This window comes from Carcharodon carcharias, chromosome 3 (assembly GCF_017639515.1).
Source record: "Carcharodon carcharias isolate sCarCar2 chromosome 3, sCarCar2.pri, whole genome shotgun sequence".
In the NCBI taxonomy this organism is placed as follows: Eukaryota; Metazoa; Chordata; class Chondrichthyes; order Lamniformes; family Lamnidae; genus Carcharodon; species Carcharodon carcharias.
Window position 1 is genome coordinate 7864107 of NC_054469.1, and position 22249 is coordinate 7886355.

Below are 22249 nucleotides of genomic sequence, written 5' to 3' on the forward strand. Positions count from 1 at the left end.
AGGGCAGGTACAGAACGGGGTTAGATACAGAGTAAATCCCTCTCTACACTGTCCATATCCCAGGACAGGTACAGCACGGGATTGGATACAGAGTAAAGCTCCCTCTACCCTGTCCCCATCAAACACTCCCAGGACAGGTACTGCATGGGGTCAGGTTAACAATCTGCTCCAGTTTCTTTCCTACATTCCTGCACCCAGAGTGAGTACTCAAATTAGTATTAAATCTGATTCATTTTCCATTGGATCTGGTTCAGTCCGAATAGGGGACCACAAAGGGTCCCTAATCCAGAACAATGAACAATCAGTGAGACGTGGACTCTATGCCAACTCCCAATGGGACAGGTTGAAGTTCCTGCTCTGATGGTGTCCCTCCAAACACAGGGAAAATTCCATTCTTCATTTTGTTGAAATTGGGCCTTCTTAGAATTACATGAATCAAAAGGAGGCCATTCAGTCCATCATACCTGTGCCAGCTCTTTGAAAGAACTCTCCAATAGGCCCCACTCCTGCACACATTTCCCCTTCAAGTATTTAGCCAATTCCTTTTTGGAAACTTCTAATGAATATGTTTCCATAGGCAGCATGTTCCAGATCACAACAACTCTCAAAAAATGTTCTCCTCATTTCTCCCTCTGGTTCTTTCACCAATTACCTCAAACCCCTGTGCTCCGGTTCCCAATCCTGTCACTGAAAACAATTCCTCCATATCTACTCTATCAAAACCCTTCATGATTTTGAACACCTCCATCAAACCTCCCTCTTAACCTGAGAGAACACAATCCCGGTTTCTCCAGTCTCCACACACGTTAACAAAGCTGGGCAGTTCCTACATTCCAATGACTGACAATACAAAAGCACTCCATTGACTGAAAAACACTTTGGGCCATCCTGAGCTTTTGTAAAGGTGCTGTTGAAATTCACTCACAGCATATAGGAGGCCATTTGGCCAACTGCGTGCATGTCAGCTCACTGCAAAAACAACTTAGCTAGTCCCACTCCCTGCCCTTCCCCCATAGCCCTGCAAATTATCTCTCTCTGGGTAATTATCCAATTCCCTTTTGAAAGCCACTAGTACCACACACCCCCACACTCCCCGACAAGTGCATTCCAGATCCTAAACACTTTGTGTGTGCAAAAAATATGCAGGTACAGCAGGTAATTAGGAAAGTTAATAGAATGCTATCATTTATTGTGAGGGGAATTGAATACAAAAGTAAGGAGGCTATGCTTCAGTTGTACAGGGCACTGGTGAGACCACATCTGGAGGATTGTGTAGAGTATTGGTCACCTAATTTAAGGAAAGAAATAAATGCATTAGAAGCAATTCAGTGAAGGTTTTCTAGACTAACACCTGGAATGGGTGGGTTGTCTTATGAGGAAAGGTTGGACAGGTTAGGCTTGTACCCACTGGAGTTTAGAAGAGTAAAAGGCGACTTGATTGAAACCTTTAAGATCCTGAGGGGTCTGGACAGGGTGGGTGTGGGGAGGATGTTTCCTCTTGTGGGAGAATCTAGAACTAGGGGTCACAGTTTAAAAATAAGGGGTCGCTCATTTAAGACAGAGATGAGGAGAACTTTTTTTTCTCAGAGTTGAGTCTTTGGAACTCTCTTCCCCAAAGGGCAGTAGAAGCAGAGTCTGAATATTTTTAAGGCAGAGCTAGGTAGATTCTAGACTAACAAGGGGGTGAAAGGTTATAGAGGGTAGGCAGGAATGTGGGGTTGAGTTTACAATTAGATCAGCCATGATTGTATTAAATGGTGAAGCAGGCTTGAGGGGCCGAATAGCCTACTCCTACTCCTAATTCGTATGTTAAACATTTTCTCTCATGACGCTTTTAATCCTTTTGCCAATTACCTTAAACCTGTGTCCTCTGCCTCTCGATCCTTCCACCAATGGGAACGCTTTCTCCTGATCTACTTTCTCCCAATCCATGATTTTGAATACCTCTATCAAGTCTTTCCTCAGCCTGGAGAGCAGCCAGAGTTTCTCCAGTCTATACACATAATTAAAATCCCTCATCCATGGAACTATTCTTGTGAATCTTTTCTACATTCTCTCTAATGCTTCCTAAAGTGTGGTGCCCAGGACTGTACACAATACCCTCGTTGAGGCTGAACCAGTGTTTTATAAAGGTTCACCATAACCTCAACAAAAACAGAATTACCTGGAAAAACTCAGCAGGTCTGGCAGCATCAGCAGAGAAGATCAAAGTTGACGTTTCCAGTCCTTTCACCATAACCAATTTCACCATTTCTTTTTTCACCATAACCTCCCTGCTCTTATACTCTATGCCCCATTAATAAAGCCCAGCATCTCTTACGCTTTATTAACCGCTCTCTCAACCTGTCCTGCCACCTTCAACAACTTATGCACATATTTACCTGGTCCCTCCGCTCCTACACTCCCTTTAGAGTTATACCATTTGCTTTATGTTGTTGTTCCTATTAAAATGCATCACTTCACCTTTCTCCGTATTGAACTTCATCTGTCACCTGCCCACCCATTCCACCAACTTGTCCCTCAAAGTCTATCACTATCCTCCTCACAGTTCTCACGTTCGAGTTTCGTCCCACCCTCGAGCTTTTACATTAGGCCCAGAGAGACAAAAAAGGAGAACAATCTTTGGCTAAATTGGGAAGTCAAATAAAAAAGGAAAATGTCCAATTAAAGTTCTTATAACCAGAATTAAACAAGACCATGGATGGGGAGATCAGAGCTTGTCGAGTGTTATTAGATTCACGGGGGGGTTAAGCAGCAAGTCCGAGAATTATTGAAAGCCAGCCCCACCCCACTCTCCTGCCCCTTTCACCTTGGCCTCTTTGTGTTGCAGCCACACATTGAAGAGAATCTCGTAGGAGGCGTAGATCTCACTGGAGAAGGCATCCTTCCTGACTGTGGGGTCCGGGGCTTTGTCCAGGTTTGCCAAGTACTCGAGGATACTCTCGCTGAAATGTCCCAGAGCTACAACCAAAAGAAAGGGGAATAACACAGCAAGAATAACGATCAGGAAGTATCATGGAGTCATTACAGCACAGATGGTCATTCAGCCCATCCACGCTGGCTCTCTGTAGAGCAATCCATTCAATCCCACTCTCCACAGCTCTGCATGTTTATCTCCCTCAAGTGCCCAGCCAGTTTCTTTTTGAAATCATTCATCATCTCCACTTCCACCGCCCACATTGGCAGCAAGTTCCAGAAAGTTAGAATCACAGAGAAGCTTCAGTGAATCAATCCTTCTCTGCACTCAACCCCACTGGTCCACCACATTGTTCTACACTGTCCCCATCAAACGCTCCCAGGACAGGTACAGCACGGGGTTAGATACAGAGTAAAGCTCCCTCTACACTGTCCCCATCAAACACTCCCAGGACAGGTACAGCACAGGGTTAGATACAGAGTAAAGCTCCCTCTACACTGTCCCCATCAAACACTCCCAGGGATGGTACAGCACGGGGTTAGATACAGAGTAAAGCTTCATCTACACTGTCCCCATCAAACACTCCCAGGACAGGTACAGCATGGGGTTAGATACAGAGTAAAGCCCTCTCTACACTGTCCCCATCAAACACTCCCAGGACAGGTACAGCACGGGGTTAGATACAGAGTAAAGCTCCCTCTACACTGTCCCCATCAAACACTCCCAGGACAGGTACAGCACGGGGTTAGATACAGAGTAAAGCACCCTCTACACTGTCCCCATCAAACACTCCCAGGGCAGGTACAGCACGGGGTTAGATGCAGAGTAAAGCTCCCTCTACACTGTCCCCATCAAACACGCCCAGGACAGGTACAGCACGGGGTTAGATGCAGAGTAAAGCTCCCTCTACACTGTCCCCATCAAACACTCCCAGGACAGGTACAGCACGGGGTTAGATACAGAGTAAAGCTCCCTCTACACTGTCCCCATCAAACACTCCCAGGACAGGTACAGCACAGGGTTAGATACAGAGTAAAGCTTCCTCTACACTGTCCCCATCAAACACTCCCAGGACAGGTACAGCACGGGGTTGGATACAGAGTAAAGCTCCCTCGACACTGTCCCCATCAATTACAGATAAGGCTCTTACCAATGGTGAATACTGATTTCATTGCATCCTGTTTTGCCATTCCCAGCATAGGCAGCATTGTCCCCAAGATGGCTGTCAGGAAGGGCACCATACCATACACTGAGGAACAAATGACAGTCAGTAGAGTAGGAGTGACCCAGGGACAGCAGCAGAAAATAACAATTAATGTATTCAAAACAGGAAAGTACATACTGAATGATCCAATTTTAAAGGTGGAAGAGAAAGGGACGGGAGTATTTTTTATTAATTTTGATCGAGGCTGGCTGGGTCACCATTTATTGAGCCATTGCAGTCCACGTGGTGTAGGTACACCCACAGTGCTATTAGAACGGGTGGGTGGAGTTCCAGGATTTTGACACAGCGACAATGAAGGAACGGCGATACAGTTCCACGTCAGGCCTGGAGGGGAACTTCCAGATGGTGGTGTTCCCATGTGTCTGCTCCCCTTGTCCTTCTAGATGTTAGAGGTCCTAGGTTTGGAAGGCCCTGTCGAAGGAGCCTTGGTGAGTTGCTGGATGGTACACACTGCTGCCACTGTGCATCGGGTGGTGGAGGGGCTGAATGTCAAAGATGGTGGATGTGGTGCCAATCAAGTGGGCTGCTTTGTCCTGGAAGCTGTCAAGCTTCGAGTGTTGTGGGAGCTGCACTCATCCAGGCAAGTGGGGAGTATTCCATCACACTCCTGACTTGTAGATGGTGGACAGGCTTTGGGGAGTCAAGAGGAGTTATTCACCGTAGGATTCCTAACCTCTGACCTGCTCTTGTAGCCACAGTATTTATATGGCTAGTCCAGTTCAGTTTCTGGTCAATGGTAACCCCCAGGGTGTTGATGGTGGGGGATTCAGTGATATTAATGCCACTCAATATTAGAGGGAGATGGTTAGATTCCCTCTTATTGGAGATTGTCATTGCCTGTCATTTGTGTGGTGCAAATGTTCCTTTGTGGCATAAGGACACAGACTGTTTCAGTATCTGAGGAGTCACAGATGGTGAACACTGTACAATTATCCTTCAACATCCCCACTTCTGAACTTATGATGGAAGGAAGGTCATTGATGAAGCAGCTGAAGATGGTTGGGCCTAGTACACTAACCCTGAGGAACTCCTGCAGTGATGTCCTGGAGCTGAGATGACTGACCTCCAACGACCACAACCATCTTCCTTTGTGGTAAGTTTAAGTCTCTTTTATTTTGGATCTAACAGTAGCAAAGGTAAATCATTGGCCATTGTGGTAAGTGAATTAAACATTTACACTAATGGTATGACCTGTGGGGTAGTGGGGGGCAGATAAACTGCGCACTCCTCCCATCTCAGTCGTAGCAGTGAAGCAGATGGCTTTTTACAGCACTTTTACTGATCCCAGCTTGCTATTTTGTTTAACCTCTTAAATGTTGAGCAGTGGGAGGTGTATCAGGGCACAGGGAAGCTTATGGATAATAAACAGCAGTCAGGATTTCTCTCAATCTGAATTCCAAATTCACCCAGAGTTCCCTGTGCAAAAAGCACTCAGGTGATCCATGACATTGCTGGCCAGCAGCATGTTTAAGGATAGGGGTGTGTTTGCCATTGAACTTCAACCTTTCACCTTGGTGTCAGAGTGCCTGCCACAAGCCAGGTCAGGAGACGAGACAGAGTGAATCAGGAAAGAGTGATGTGATGACGCAATGATCAGCCTCACACGCCTGTTGGCTTAATGTCGTAATCCAAAAACTGAAGCACGTAGAGTGACAGACAAGTCCAGGCTGGAAATAAATTCCTGCACTCCAAACACAGCAAGGGAAGAGAGGGACAGGCAAGGATGTGGAGAGAGGAATAGACAGAAAGGGCGGGAGACAGGGACCGAGAGAGAAAGGAGGGCAGAGATCAAGGGGACAAAGTTACACTTGTAGCACACGACCACCTCGAGAACAAATTGGAGGGAAGAGTAAAAATTCTCAACAAGGAGTGCCCACAACCCTCTGGGGTAGAGAATAGCAAAGATTCACAACCCTTTGAGAGAAGAAATTTCTCTTCTCAGTCCCAAATGGCTGTGACTCAAGAGCGTGACCCCATATTCTAGACTCCCGAGGTAGGGGAAAGTGTCTCAGCATCAAGCCAAGGTTATGTAGACACATTAACTCACGGCCCACCCACAGACACAATGATCTGTTGATTTACCTTTGCTACTGTTAGATCCATTCTAAAGCAGACAGTATTCTAGGCTTCATTAATAGGGGCATGGAGTACAAGAGCAGAGAGGTTATGATGAACTTATATTAGACACTGGTTAGACCTCAGCTGGAATATTATACACAGTCCCACACTATAGGAATGCTGTGAATAGATTGGAGAGAGTGCAGAAGAGGTTTACGAGAATGGTTCCAGGGATGAGACACTTCAGTTATGAGGAAAGATTGTTGAAATTGGGACTGTTTTCCTTGGAGAGGAGAAGTTAAGAGGAGACTTGATAGAAGTTACCACAGACACCGCGACTCAGAAGGGAATTGAGGAGCACCCACTGTTAAAGAATGGAATAGCCCCAAATATTACATCGCTAAAGTGTTTCCACCCCTCCCTCCTCCTCAAACCAAAAGAGTGGGAGAGGCAGTAGCTTCAGGAGTGCACCAGACCTGCGAGGGGCACTCTTCTGAAAGTGGTTTTTTTTTTAAAAAGCAGCTGATTGGTGAGTGAATCCTGTTGAGTTGTTTTTTTCAATCTAATAAAGTTATTCATTACTTAATACTGAGGTAGGAGCTAAAAGAAGTGTACAGTAGTACTGTACAAGAAACAAGGTTTACTGTTTCAGGAATGGCCTCTCAGGGGAAAGCAGTAAACAAGGTTCCTAGCTAACATAAATAAGGCCCCAAACTAACGTATTTTTTAAGGGAGTGACTAGCTTAATCGACAGGGACATCATGGCAGGAGAACTCAGACCCGTGATATGCTCCTCCTGCAGGATGTGGGAAATGAGGAACGCTTCCAGAGTCCCTGTTGACCATGTGTGCGGAAGCTGCGTCCAAATGCAGCTTCCAGCTAACCGGATTTTGGAGCTGGAGCTGCAGCTGGACTCATTGTGGGGCATCCCTGATGCTGAGCAAGTCGTGGATAGCACACTTGGCGAGGTGGTCACACTGCAGGTGAAGATTACACAGGCAGAAAGGGAATGGGTGACTATCAGGAACAGTAAAAGACTCAGGAAGGTAGTGCAGGAGGCCCCTGTGGTCATTCCTGCTCTAACAGATATACCGCTTTGGATACTGTTGGGGGGGGATGGCCTCTCAGGGGAAAGCAGCAACAGCCAAGTTCACAGCACCGTGGGTGACTCTGCTTCTCAGAGGGGTGGGAGGAAAACAAGTGGCAGGGCTATAGTGATAGGGGATTCAATAGTTAGGGGCACAGACAGACGCGTCTATGGCCGCAAACGTGAATCAATGGTATGTTGCCTCCCTGGTTCCAGGGTCCAGGATGTCACGGAGTGGCTGCAGGACATTCTGGGAGAGAAGGTAAACAGCCAGTGGTCGTGGTACACATTGGTGCCAACAACATAGGTAAACTAAGGGATGAGGACCTGCAAGTTCAGTACAGGAAGTTAGGAGATAAATTAAAATGCAGGACCTCAAACGTAGTAATCTCAGGATTACTCCCAGTTCCACTTCCACGTGCTAGCGAGAGCAGGAATAAGAGGATAGACCAAATGAACACGTGGCTGGAGAGATGGTGTAGCCGGGAGGGATTCAGATTCTTGAGGCACTGGGACTGGTTCTGGGGAAGGTGGGACCTGTACAAGCCGGACAGGCTGCACCCAGGCAGAGCTGGGACCAGTGTCCTTGCGGGGGCTTTTGCAAGTTCTGTTGGGGAGTATTTAAACTAGTGTGGCAGGGGGATGGGATCCCAGGAGTAGGATCAGATAGGTCAGATTCAGATCAGAAAAATGGAGGTAGAACATTAGCTAGGGAAGTTGTGATAGACATGGAGTTACAGGAGAAGCAAAGTTTAAAAAGTGTCCAGCAAGGGAAATTGACGGGGTTAAACTGTTTATTCTTCAATGCAAGGAGTATTACAAACAAGGTAGATGAGTTAAGGGCACAGGTAGACACATGACAGCGGGATGTCATTGCTATAACGGAGACCTGGAGGGACAAAAAGGAGGGACACAACTGGCAGCTAAATATCCCTGGTTATAGAGTCTTCAACACGATAGAGTAGGAGATAAAAAAAGGTGGGGGTAGCACTGATGGTTAAAGAATCAATTCCAGTTGTGAGAAGGGATGATATACTAAATGGGTCAACAAACAAGGCTTTATGGATTGAGCTTAAAAATAAAAAAGGGGCAGCCACACTACTGGGAGTATGCTACAGACCCCCAAATAGTGATAGGAGAACAAATATGTAGGCAAATTTCTGCTTGTAAGAACAAGAGGGCAATAATAGTAGGAGACTTCAACTATCCTAATATCAACTGGGATTCAAACAATATAAGAGGCACTGAGGGAGAAAAATTCACGCAGTGTGTCCAGGAAAATTTTTTCAACCAATTAGTGACAAACCCAACAAGAGGAGATGCAATTCTAGACCTAGTCTTGGGGAACAAAGAAGGGCAAGTGGGTGAAGTGACAGTTGGCGACCATATCGGGGACAGTGATCACAATTCAGTTAGATTTAGCGTTACCATGGAAAAGGACAGAGATAAGGCAGGAGTAAAAGTCTTGAACTGGGGGAAGGCAAATTTTGCAAAAATGAGAAGGGACTTGGCTGAGGAGGACTGGACAGCACTGCTGGAGGATAAAACAGTGGAAAACCAGTGGGAAGCACTAAAAAGCAAGATCCTAATTGTACAAAGTAGACATGTCCCCTACAAAAATAAGAGTGGTACTGCCAAATCTAGACCTCCCTGGTTTTCTCGAGGAATACAAGGGAAGATCAAACAGAAAAAGAAAGCGTACAATTGGCACAAAGAACTAAGCACTGCAGATAGCCTAGATGAATATAGGAAGTGCAGGGACGAAGTAAAAAAGGAAATAAGGAAATCAAAGAGAGGGCATGAAAAAAGATTAGCAAGTAAAGTTAAAGATAACCCAAAGATGTTTTACCAATACATTAATGCTAAAAGGTTAGTTAAGGTAAAAGTGGGACCTATCAGAGATGAAGATGGAAACTTGTGTGTTGATGGAGAGGCTGTGGGAAGGGTTTTGAATGAATATTTTGTCTCCGTGTTTACAAAGGAAAGGGAGGATGTAGATATAGAAGTCCAGGAGAAACACTGCGAGATATTGGACGGGATAGTCATAAAGAGAGAGGAAGTACTCAAAGGGCTGAAATCCTTGAAAGTTGATAAGTCACCAGGGCCAGATGGATTGTTTCCGAGGCTGCTGAAGGAAGTCAGGGAGGAGATAGCAGATGCTCTGAGGATGATTTTCCAATCTTCACTAGATACAGGGGAGGTACCGGAGGACTGGAGAAATGCAAACGTAGTTCCATTGTTTAAAAAGGGATCAAAGGAAATGCCAAACAATTATAGGCCAGTTAGTCTTACATCAGTGGTGAGCAAATTAGTAGAATCAATCCTGAGGGATAGGATTAACTGTCATGTGGAAAGGCATGGACTAGTCAGGGATGGTCAGCATGGATTTGTTAAAGGAAGGTCTTGCCTCACAAATTTGATTGAATTCTTTGAGGAAGTGACAAGAAGGGTTGATGAAGGTAGTGCAGTGGATGTTGTGTACATGGATTTTAGCAAGGCATTTGACAAGGTCCCACATGGCAGATTGGTCAGGAAAGTAAAAGCCCATGGGATTCAGGGTAATGTGGCAAACTGGATAAAAGGTTGGCTTTGTACAGGAAACAAAGGGTAATGGTCAATGGATGCCCTTGTGAATGGAAAGTTGTCTCAAGTGGTGTTCCACAGGGCTCGAACTCAAGTTCTGTCGAAGGGTCATGAGGACTCGAAACGTCAACTGTTTTCTTCTCCGCCGATGCTGCCAGACCTGCTGAGTTTTTCCAGGTAATTCTGTTTTTGTTTTGGATTTCCAGCATCCGCAGTTTTTTTGTTTTTATATTTATATGTTGGGACCCTTGCTGTTTGTGTTATATATTAACGATTTAGACGTGAACATGGGGGGCACGATTGGGAAATTTGCAGATGACACAAAGATTGGCCGAGTAGTGGATAGTGTAGAGGATAGCCATAATCTCCAAAACAATATAGATGGGTTGGTGGAGTGAGCGGTAAAGTGGCAGATGGATTTTAACATAGAGAAGTGTGAGGTCATACATTTAGGGAGGTCAAACAGTTACAGGGATTGAACAATAAATGGGAATATACTAAGAGGGGTAGGTGAAGTGAGAGATCTTGGCGTACAAGTACACAGGTCCCTGAAGGCAGCAGTTCAAGTAGACAAGGTTGTAAAGAAGGCATATGGAATGCTCTCCTTCATTGGCAGAGGTATAGAATATAAAAGTAAGGATATAATGTTGGAATTATATAAAACATTGGTGAGGCCACAACTAGAGTATTGTGGGCAGTTCTGGTCACCACATTACAGGAAGGATGTAATAGCTCTGGAGAGAGTGCAGAGGAGGTTTACAAGAATGTTGCCAGGGTTAGAAACGCGTAGCTACGAGGAGAGATTGGATAGGTTGGGGTTATTTTCTTTAGAACAAAGAAGGCTGAGAGGTGACTTGATTGAGGTGTACAAAATTATGAGGGGAATAGATAAGAGTGGACAGGATAAGATTGTTTCCCTTGATGGAGAATTCTAGAACCAGGGGACATAGATTCAAGATAAGTGGCAGAAGGTGTAGGGGGGAACATGAGGAAGAACTTTTTTTACGCAGAGCGTAGTGGGTGTCTGGAACTCGCTGCCAAGTTGGTGGTAGAGGCAGAAACTCTAAACTCTTTTAAAAAGTACCTGGATCTGCACCTTAAGTGCTGTAAGCTGCAGGGCTATGGGCTGGGTGCAGGAAGGTGGGATTAGAAAGGGCACTTGGGTGTCCTCGGGCTGGCATGGACAAGATGGGTTGAATGGCCTCCTTCTGTGCTGTAACTTTTCTATGGTTCTAAGTTTTCAAAGTAATGCGGTGCCTGGACAGAGTAGATAGGGAGAAACTGCTCCTGCTCGTAAACAGATCAAGAAGCAGAGGGCACAGTTTTAAAATATTTTGCAAAAGAAGCAAATGTCAGATGAGAAAAAATTTTTTCACACAGCGAGTGGTTAGAGTCTGGAATGTTCTGCCTGGAGGTGTGGTGGAGGCAGGTTCAACTGATCCATTCAAGAGGGCATCAGATGACTATTTAAATAGAAACAATGGCAGGGTCACGGGGAAAAGGCAGGAGGTTGGCACTAAGTTAAAATGCTCAGAGCCGGTGCAGACATGATGGGCCGAATGGCCTCCTATTCTGCACCGTAATAATCTGTGATTCTGAAGTAAGCAGTGGGTTGATGATGACCCCTTCAAACTGCAGGCATCAGGAGGAGGGAGAAGGGGAGGGGGGGAGGGGGATAGGGGGGAGGGGGATAGGGAGGGGGGAGGGGGATAGGGAGGGGGGAGGGGGATAGGGAGGGGGGAGGGGGATAGGGAGGGGGGAGGGGGATAGGGAGGGGGGGAGGGGGAGGGGTGTAATAAACAAGGAAACCTGATAAATTCACAGCCTCACCGTTTGCTGTGGAGAGGTTGGCCAGTGTGTGAACCACAAAGAAGTGGGGCAGGACTCCCGGCTGGAACTTCTGTAGAATCTCCTCCATCACCTCGTTGATGAACCTGCAGCCCAAGGACACCAGCAGCTTACTAGCAGCTTCCTGCCAGTCAGGGAACACCTCCTAAAGCACAGCAAACGTGGGATGGGTAAGAACACAGTCTCCAGACCTGCCTGCCCAGTGACTAGGGGGCCTCCTGTTCTAGGACTAACTGAGCAGCCGTTCAGCTCACTGACACCCTACACCATTACTGCCCAATGCAATGGTGAATTCAACTGACCAGGATCACCTCACAGCTCAATGCCTTGCTTTATATAGAGCCTTTCGCAACATCAGAACGTCAGAGGGTGCCGCCCCCCCACTCCCACAGCATGGCACTGCGCCCCCCTCCCACAGCGCCGCCCCCCCTCCCACAGCGGCGCCCCCCTTCTCCCACAGCACCGCGCCCCCCCCCCCCAACAACAGAGTGGCGCTGCCCCCCCCACATCCCACAAAGTGGTGCCGACCGCCCCCCTCCCACAGGGCGGCACCGCCCCCCCCTCCCACAGGGCACCGCCCCCCGTCCCACAGGGCACCGCCCCCCCCCCCTCCCACAGGGCGGCACCGCCCCCCCCCCCCTCCCACAGGGCGGCACCGCCCCCCCCCCCTCCCACAGGGCGGCACCGCCCCCCCCCCCCCCCCTCCCACAGGGCACCGCCCCCCGTCCCACAGGGCGGCACCGCCCCCCCCCCCTCCCACAGGGCGGCACCGCCCCCCGTCCCACAGGGCGGCACCCCCCCTCCCACAGGGCGCCGCCCCCCCCGTCCCACAGGGCGCCCCCCCCCTCCCACAGGGCGCCGCCCCCGCACCCCCCCTCCCACAGGGCGCCGCCCCCGCACCCCCCCTCCCACAGGGCAGCACCGCCCCCCCTCCCCCCCCACAGGGCAGCACCGCCCCCCCCCCCTCCCCCCCCCACAGGGCAGCACCGCCCCCCCCCCCTCCCCCCCCCACAGGGCAGCACCGCCGCCACCCGCCCCCCCTCCCACAGGGCGGCACCGCTCCCCTCCTCCGACAGGGCGGCACCGCCCCCCTCCCACAGGGCACCGCCCCGCTCCCACAGGGCACCGCCCCGCTCCCACAGGGCACCGCCCCCCTCCCACAGGGCACCGCCCCCCTCCCACAGGGCACCGCCCCCCTCCCACAGGGCACCGCCCCCCTCCCACAGGGCACCGCCCCCCTCCCACAGGGCGGCACCGCTCCCCTCCCACAGGGCACCGCCCCCCTCCCACAGGGCACCGCCCCCCTCCCACAGGGCACCGCCCCCCTCCTCCGACAGGGCGGCATCGCCCCCCTCCCACAGGGCACCGCCCCCCTCCCACAGGGCACCGCCCCCCTCCCACAGGGCACCGCCCCCCTCCCACAGGGCACCGCCCCCCTCCTCCGACAGGGCGGCATCGCCCCCCTCCCACAGGGCACCGCCCCCCTCCCACAGGGCACCGCCCCCCTCCCACAGGGCACCGCCCCCCTCCCACAGGGCGGCACCGCTCCCCTCCCACAGGGCACCGCCCCTGTCAGTGCTGCACTGTTGAGTGTCGGCCTGTTTTTGTGAAGTCTCCGGAGTGCGATCTGAACCCACAATGTTCTTAGGTAGAGGCTGAGGTGCTGCCCAATGTGCCAACGCCTCTGGTCATTTACCTGATGTCCACCGTGGGTCAGGCTTCAGGGCAGGGATTGTATGGGTTGCCTGAGAACAGAGGAGAATAATCAGCTGCCCAATCACGGACTCTCAAGCCCCCGCTGAGAGCTGACCACCACGATCCCCACGTTTGAACAGTCAGTCCACACAGGCCAGACAACTCCATTAGCAAAACAATGCAGGAGCGAGTGTTCCTGTGCATGGCAAGAACAGTGGCTGCTTAAAGGAATCGGGTGGGTGGGTGGGGGGGAGAATGGGTGAGGTGGGCAAATTACCTTCGATCTGGTCATCTCTTCCGAAGCCAAGGAGATGACCATCCTGGCCAGGGATTGGTCGAGCTGGTTGATGGTTTCCCTGACGATAGCCTCCATGCTGTGCAATATGATGATGCGATGACTCTGCACCAGCTGCAGAAACAGAGAGGGGGATTTATGAGTGTGTGTGAGTGTGTGTGTGTGTGTGTGTGTGTGTGTGTGTGTGTGTGTGTGTGTCTGCACCCAGGCCTCGACAGTTACCTTACTGTGCTTGCTGAGGTAGGAGTGGCAGGACAGGAGGACCAGCCGAGGGTGGTGGTAGCCCAGCTCCCGAAGAGCCTGCGATACTTCCTGTCGGACAGACTCATCCTTGTCGAACGCTGCGTCAATCAGCGCAACAGAGAAGGCTGCGGAGGGAATCAGAGGGGAGGCGGTGACTGGCTGTACTAGAGAATTCATCACAGCAGCAAAAACCTCCCCAATCACATCAACATCGTAGAAACACAGAAACTAGGAGGAGTAGGCCATTCGGCCCTTCGAGCCTGCTCCGCCATTCAATATCATGGCTGATCCTCTATCTCAACGCCATATTCCCGCTTTCTCTCCATATCCCTTGATACCCCTAATATCCAAAGGTTTATCAATTTCTTTCTTGAATATACTCAGTGACCCAGCCTCCACAGGTTCTGTGGTAGAGAACTCCACAGGTTGTCCGCCCTCTGAGTGAAGAAATTTTTCCTCATCTCAGTCCTAAATGGCCTGCCCCATATCCTGAGACTGTGGCCCCTGGTTCTAGACTCCCCAACCAGGGAAACATCTTCCCTGCAGCTAGTCTGTCTAGCCCTGTTAGAATTTTATATGTTTCAATCAGATCCCCTCTCATTCTTCTAAACTCAAGTGAATACAGGCCCAGTCAAACCAATCTCTCCTCATACGACAGTCCTGCCATCCCCAGTATCAGCCTAGTGAACTTTTGCTGCACTCCCTCTATGGCAAGAATATCCTTTCTTAGGTAGGGGGACCAAAACGGCAGGTGTGGTCTCACCAAGGCCCTGTGTAACTGCAGTAAGACATCCCGACTTCTGAACTCAAATCCTCTTGCAATAAACGCCGACATACTATTTGCCTTCCTAATTGCTTGCTGCATCTGCCTATTTACTTCCATTGACTGGTGCAGAAAGACACCCAGATCCCTCTGTATGTCTACATTTCCCAATATATCACCATTTAAATAATACTCTGCCTTTCTGTTCTTCATACTGAAGCGTATAACTTTGCATATATCCACGTTATACTGCATCTGCCATGTGTTTGCCCATGCATACAACTTGTCTAAATCATCCTGAAGCCTCCTTACATCCTCCTCACAACTCACAACCCTGCCCAGTTTTGTGTCATCAACAAACTTGGAAATATTGCATTTGGTTCCCTCATCCGACTCATTTATATATATCGTGAATAGCTGGGGTCCCAAGCACTGATCCCTGCGGTACACCACTAGTCACTGCCTGCCACCTGGAAAAAGACCCACTTATTCCCACTCTGTTTCCAGTCTGTTAACCAATTCTCAATCCATGCCAGTATATTACCCCCAATCCCATGTGCTTTAATTTTGCCCACTAGCCTCTTGTGTAGGACCTTATCAAAAGCCTTCTTGAAATCCAAATAGACCACATCCACTGGTTCTCCCTTATCCATTCTACTGGTTACATCCTCAAAAAACTCCAGTAGATTAGTTAAGCATGATTTCCCTTTCATAAACCCATGCTGACTTTGTCTAATCCTGTTAATGTTTCCAAGTGTTCTGTTACCACGTCTTTGATAACAGACTTCTGCATTTTCCCCATTACTGATGTTAGGCTAACTGGTCTGTAATTCTGTTTTCTCTCTCCCTCCTTTTTTAAATAGTGGAGTTACATTTGCCACCTTCCAATCTGTAGGAACTGCTCCAGAGTCTACAGAATTTTGGAAGATGACCACCAATGCATCCAATATTTCCAGGGCCACTTCCTTTAGTGCTCTTGGATGTAGATTATTAGGCCCTGGGGATTTTTCAGCCTTTAATCCATTAATTTCTCTCGCACCATTTATTTATAATACTGATTTTCTTCAATTCCTCCCTCTCACTAGACACTTGGTTCCTTAACATTTCTGGGAAATTATTTGTGTCCTCTTTTGTGAAGACAGAAACAAAATATGTGTTCAATTCTTCTGCCATTTCTTTGTTCCCCATTATAATTTCCCCCGTTTCTGACTGTAAGGGACCCACGTTTGTCTTCACTAATCTTTTTCTCTTCACATATTTATAGAAGCTTTTACATTCAGTTTTTATATTCCTTGCAAGTTTACTCTCATACTCTATTTTCCCCTTCTTGGTCAATCTTTTTATCCACTTTTGCTAAATTCTGAACTGCTCCCAATCCTCAGGCTTGCTGCTTTTTCTGGCAATTCTATAGGTCTCCTCTTTGGATCTAACGCTATCCCTAATTTCTTTTCTTAGCCATGGCTGAGCCACCTTTCCTGTTTTATTTTTGGACCAGACAGGAATGAATAATTGCTGTAACTCATGCATACATTCCTTAAATATTAGCCATTGCCCATCCACTATCAACCCTTTCAGTAAGGTTCCCCAATCCACCATGGCCAACTCGTGCCTCGTACCCTCATAGTTCCTCATTGGACCCTAGTTTCAGATTCAACTTCTTCACTCTCCATCTTAATGAACAATTCGATCATTTTATGGTCGGTCTTCCCAAGGGACCCCACACAACAGGATCGTTAATTAATCCTTTCTCACTGCACAGCACCCAGTCTGGGATAGCCTGCTCTCTAGTTGGTTCCTCATTGTATTGGTCTAGAAAACCATCGCGTACACACTCCAGGAAATCCTCCTCCACAGTATTGTTGCTGGTTTGGTTTGTCCAATCTATATGTACATTAAAGTGACCCATGAGTATAGTTGCACCCTTATTGCATGTGTCTCTAATTTCCTGCCTAGCGCCTTCCCTTACATCTCCATTTACTGTCTATAGACAACCCCCACCAACATTTTCTGCCCCTTGGTGCTTCCTATCTCCACCCAATCAAATTCCACCATGTTTTTTCGAGCCAATATCGTCCCTCACTATTGCATTGATTTCTTCCTTTACTAACAATGCTACCCCACCTCCTTTCCATATTTCTCTGTCCTTCCTAAATATTGAATACCCCTGGATGTTCAGTTCTCATCTTTGCTTACCTTGCAGCCATGTCTCCTGTACGACCTGCCTTCCTCTACTCTATTTGGTGGTCACCCATCCCCTTTCTGCCTGTTCAGTCTTTACCTGCGGTGTGACCACCTCACTGAACGTGCTGTGCACGATAATCTCAGCATCGCAGATGCTCCACAGTGAATCCACCCTCAGCTCTAGCTCCGAAATGCGGTTAGCCAGTAGCTGCAGCTGGACACACCTCCTGCACACATGGTTGCCAAGGACACTGGAAGTTTCCAAGACATCCCTCAGAGCACAGGAGGAGCATATCACGGGTGCGAGCTCTGCTGCCATGACTTCTCTTTAGATTAAGCTCGTTAGTTACTCCCTTTAAAGAGTACTAATTATACTAGGGGCCTTATTCTGCTCCAAACACTCCTACTATAGCCCAAAGTCCTCACCTTATCCTGTTTAAGCTAATGGACTGCAGCAGTTTAATCTCCGCTCTGACTCTCAGCTCCTGCTCTTTTTAAATCTCCGCTCTGACTCCCAGCTCCCGCTCTTTTTAAATCTCCGCTCTGACTCTCAGCTCCTGCTCTTTTTAAATCTCCGCTCTGACTCTCAGCTCCCGCTCTTTATAAATCTCCGCTCTGACTCTCAGCTCCCGCTCTTTATAAATCTCCGCTCTGACTCTCAGCTCCCACTCTTTATAAATCTCCACTCTGACTCTCAGCTCCCACTCTTTATAAATCTCCACTCTGACTCTCAGCTCCCGCTCTTTATAAATCTTACCAAGGCCGCCGCTCCTCTCAAGCTGCCTTCCGGTCCCACTCATCACTTCAAATCACACCTCTACTGCCTTAAAACATGCTACACATGAGCAATTCTCAAATGAGGTACAGCACCGCGCCACATGATTGATAGTAAGGGAGATGACCGAAATCTTGTTCAAAGAGGTGGGAGAATGTTAAAGGGGGAAAGCGAGGGAGAGAGAGGCAGAGAGGTCTGGGGAGGGATTTCCAGACCTTCAGGTCCAGACGGTCACCATCAAGGCTGCTCAAGGGGCCATAATTAGGGAAGCGCAGAAGGGTTGTGGGGCTGGAGGAGATTACAGAGTTTTTTTTTGGGGGGGGGGGAGGGGGGGGAGATTTGAAAACAAGAATCAGAAGTTAAAAATCAAGGTGTTGTTTAACCAGGAGGAACTTTCCCTTTTCACTGTGTTCGGTAACTAAGCCGTGTCACGCATTAGGGATTGTTTCTTAGAGCAATATGTTGTAAAACCTACCTGGGAACAGACTATTTTAGATCTAGTAGTATGCAATGAGGTCAGATTAATAAGAGATACCGTAGTTAAGGATCCTCTAGGGTGCAGCGATCACAACATGGTAGAAATTCAAATTCAGTTTGAGGGTGAGCAACTCGGGTCTCAAACCAGTGTCCTCAACTTAAGTAAGGACAATTACAGAGATATGAAAAAAAAGTTGTCTAAAATGGGCTGGGAAAATAGACTAAGGGGAAGGTCAGTGGGTGAGCAGTGGCAGACGTTTAAGCAGATATTTCATAACGTTCAGCAAAAATTTATCCTAGTCAAAAAGAAAGACTCGATGAGAAGGATGAACCACCCATGGTTAACAGAGGTGGTCAAGGAGAGTATCCAGTCAAAAACTAAGGCGTACAAAGCAATGGTAGGCCAAAGGATTGGGAATTTTTTTACGAATCAGCAGTAATGACTAAAAAGTTAATAAAGAGAGAAAATTGATTGATAGAGTAAATTGGCAAGAAATATAAAAACAAACAGCAAGAGCTTCTACAGGTTTTTAAAAGGAAAGAGAGGGGCTAAAGTGAGCGTTGGACCCTTGGAGGATGCAACTGGAAAATTGATAACAGGGAAATGGCAGATAATTTAAGCCAATATTCTGTATAGGTCTTCATGGTGGAGGATACTATAAACATCTCAAAGATATCAGATAAGCAAGGGGCTAATGGGAGGAAAGATCTTGTAACACCTGGAGTGCTGTGTACAGCTTAGGTCCCCGTATTTAAGAAAAGATATTTTGGCATTGGATGCAGTTCAAAAGAGATTTACTAAGCTGATTCCAGGGACGAAGCGGTTGACTTATCAAGAACGGCTAAACAGGTTAGGCCTTTATTCATTAGAAAAACAGAATTACCTGGAAAAACTCAGCAGGTCTGGCAGCATCGGCGGAGAAGAAAAGAGTTGACGTTTCGAGTCCTCATGACCTTTCAACAGAACTTTATTCATTAGAGTTTGGAAGAATGAGGGGTGACCTTATTGAAACGTACAAGATTCTGAGGTGGATTGACAGGGTGGATGCAGAGAAGATGTTTCCACTAGTGGGGGGATATCGAATTAGGGAACATAGTTACAGAATAAGGGGACACTCATTTAAAACTGTGAAGGAATTTCTTCTCTCAGAGGGTAGTTAATGTCTGGAATTCTCTACCCAGAGAGTTGTGGAGGCTAGATCACTGACAGTATTTAAAGAGGAGGTAGATTTTTGAAATATTGGGGAGTTGAGGGCTATGAGGAGTTGGCAAGAAAGAGGAGTTGAGGCCTGGGGCAGATCAGCCACGATCTTACTGAATGACGGGGCTGGCTTGAGGGGCCGAATGGCCTACTCCTGCTCCTATTTCTCACGTTCCACAAAGGGTTAAAGACTCACCCAGGGGCGGGCTCAGTCCGATAATGGACGAACAGCTCACTGGTGCAGGGTCACTGTCGCTGTGACAAGGGAGTCAGCACAAAGCAGGTACTGCACAGGAGATGTTCAGCGGGGAGTGGTTCAGTACAGAGAGTTCATGGGTCACAGTTCAGCAGGATCAGGCATGGCAGGAACAGCTGCTGGCATCAGGCTCAAGGGAAGGGAAGACTTTGCCCGCCCCAAGGGCACGTTACTCAGACAAGGTTAATAAAAGCCAGTCCACTCAGTTCCAGAGGCCCTGCTCACAGGATGCCGGTGTGAGATAAGCCACCCACCTCATTTGTACTGGATTTGCATCCCTATTGAGCCTCTCACTCCCTTTGGACATCGCAAAGCTCTCTGGGTCCAACTAACTGCCTCCTTGAATTGCAGTCACTGTAGGCCACAGCCAGGTCCCCACAAGCCACATCGAGATCAGTGACGAGGACAGTCTGGTTTTTGTGGTGTTGCTCAGGACACCAGCAACCCCCTCACTGCACTCAGAGCATGTCAGGGTCACAGCAACCCCCTGGAATCGTCGGGTCTGCTTTTAAAACTTGGGAGCTACTGGAAATGAAACGGAACAGCAAATGGGTGCTGGAGACACTGCGAGCGGAAATTGCCCACGCTGCACCTCGCAGAGTCAGTCACCCCCCCACCCTCTCCCTCTCCACTTCTTGCATTTATATAGCACCTTTAACATCAGTCACATCGCCTCAAAAGTGCTTCACAGAAGCAATGTGACCCCGCGCCACATAAGGAGATATTAGGGACAGGTGTCCAAAGGCTTGGTCAAAGAGGTTGGTTTTAAAGGAGAGGGGTAGAGAGGTTCAGGGAGGGAATTTCAGAGCTTAGCGCCGAGACAGCTGAAGGTACGGCCGCCAATGGGGCAATGGGAATGGGGGGGGTTTTTTACGAGGAGCCAGAATTTACCCTCTGCAAAGCACCAGGAAAGAGAGGGAGAGGTCAGCCTCCTCATTGAGCTACACACTGAACAGCGTTAACCACAGAGCCACAGAAAGCTGCAGGCAACTTCCTCCTGGGCAGGCCCAGACACACAGCTTCAATCCATATCCCCTCCTGTGCCGAGCCAAGTTAACACAGCCAGAGGTGACACGATTGCTCTCATTAATTCTGCTCCCTGTGCCCTAACCAACACCAAGGCTCTCACCCAGTCAGTTCCCCCACAAGCCAGGCTTGCTGACCAACATTAGCTTCCGGTCCAATTTAAGATGTTGTTTTCAAACCCTTTCATGGCCTCAATCCTCCCCATCCCTATAACCTGCCCCAGCCCCTCCAACCCTCCCTATTTGTAATCTCCTCCAGCTCCCTACAACCCTCCCTATCTCTGCAACCTCCTCCAGCCCCTACAACCCTCCCTATCTCTGTAATCTCCTTCACTCTTTACAACCCTCCCTATCTCTGTAACCTCCTCCAGCTCCCTACAACCCTATCTCTGTAACCTCCTCCAGCCCCTACAACCCTCCCTATCTCTGCAACCTCCTCCAGCTCCCTACAACTCTCCCTATCTCTATAACCTCCTCCAGCCCTGACAACCCTCCCTATCTCTGTAACCTCCTCCAGCCCCTACAACCCTATCTCTGTAACCTCCTCCAGTCCCTACAACCCTCCCTATCTCTGTAATCTCCTCCAGCTCCCTACAACCCTCCCTATCTCTGCAACCTCCTCCAGCCCCTACAACCCTCCCTATCTCTATAACCTCCTCCAGCTCCTACAACCCTCCCTATCTCTGTAATCTCCTTCACTCTTTACAACCCTCCCTATCTCTGCAACCTCCTCCAGCTCCCTACAACCCTATCTCTGTAACCTCCTCCAGCCCCTACAACCCTCCCTATCTCTGCAACCTCCTCCAGCTCCCTACAACTCTCCCTATCTCTATAACCTCCTCCAGCCCCTACAACCCTCCCTATCCCTGTAACCTCCTCCAGCCCCTACAACCCTATCTCTGTAACCTCCAGTCCCTACAACCCCCCATCTCTGTAACCTCCTCCAGCCCCTACAACCCTCCCTATCTCTGTAACCTCCTCCAGTCCCTACACCTCTCCCTATCTCTGTAACCTCCTCCAGTCCCTACACCCCTCCCTATCTCTGTAACCTCCTCCAGTCCCTACACCCCTCCCTATCTCTGTAACCTCCTCCAGACCCTACACCCCTCCCTATCTCTGTAACCTCCTCCAGTCCCTACACCCCTATCTCTGTAACCTCCTCCAGACCCTACACCCCTCCCTATCTCTGTAACCTCCTCCAGCCCTTACAACCCTCCCTATCTCTGTAATCTCCTCCAGTCCCTACCACTTCCTCCAGTCGCAGAATCACAAAATTGTTAAAAGCACAGAGGCCATTCAGCCCATCATCTCTGCACCAGCTCCTCGAATGAGCAACTCACCCAGTAGCATTCCCCCACCTTCTCCCTGTAACCCTGCACATCCTTCCTTTTCAGGTAACAGTCTAATGCCCTTTTGAATGTTTCAGTGGAACCTGCCTCTGCCACATTCTCAGACAGTGCATTCCAAACGCTAAACACTCAGTGTGTGAAAAAGTTTCTCCTCAGATCACTTTTGCTTCGTTTACTAAATACATTAAATTTGTGCCCTCTCGTGTTTGATCCTTTCCTGAGTGGGAACAGTTTCTCCCCATCCATTTTGTCCAGACCCCTCATGATTTTG

General features: G+C 48.6%; 1 protein-coding gene across 1 annotated transcript in view; it reads right to left on the reverse strand.

Annotated features, from left to right (window-relative positions):
• The window catches only part of mroh1 (maestro heat-like repeat family member 1), a 190321-nt gene that overhangs the window by 156094 nt on the left and 11978 nt on the right, over window positions 1–22249 (reverse strand). The window contains exons 3-7 of the mRNA XM_041183382.1: window positions 13931–14076; window positions 13691–13822; window positions 11701–11863; window positions 4068–4166; window positions 2810–2961 (exon numbers count right to left, since the gene is read on the reverse strand). Of these exons, the coding sequence (XP_041039316.1) occupies window positions 2810–2961; window positions 4068–4166; window positions 11701–11863; window positions 13691–13822; window positions 13931–14076 (692 nt within the window). The remainder of the gene's footprint in view (window positions 1–2809; window positions 2962–4067; window positions 4167–11700; window positions 11864–13690; window positions 13823–13930; window positions 14077–22249) is intronic.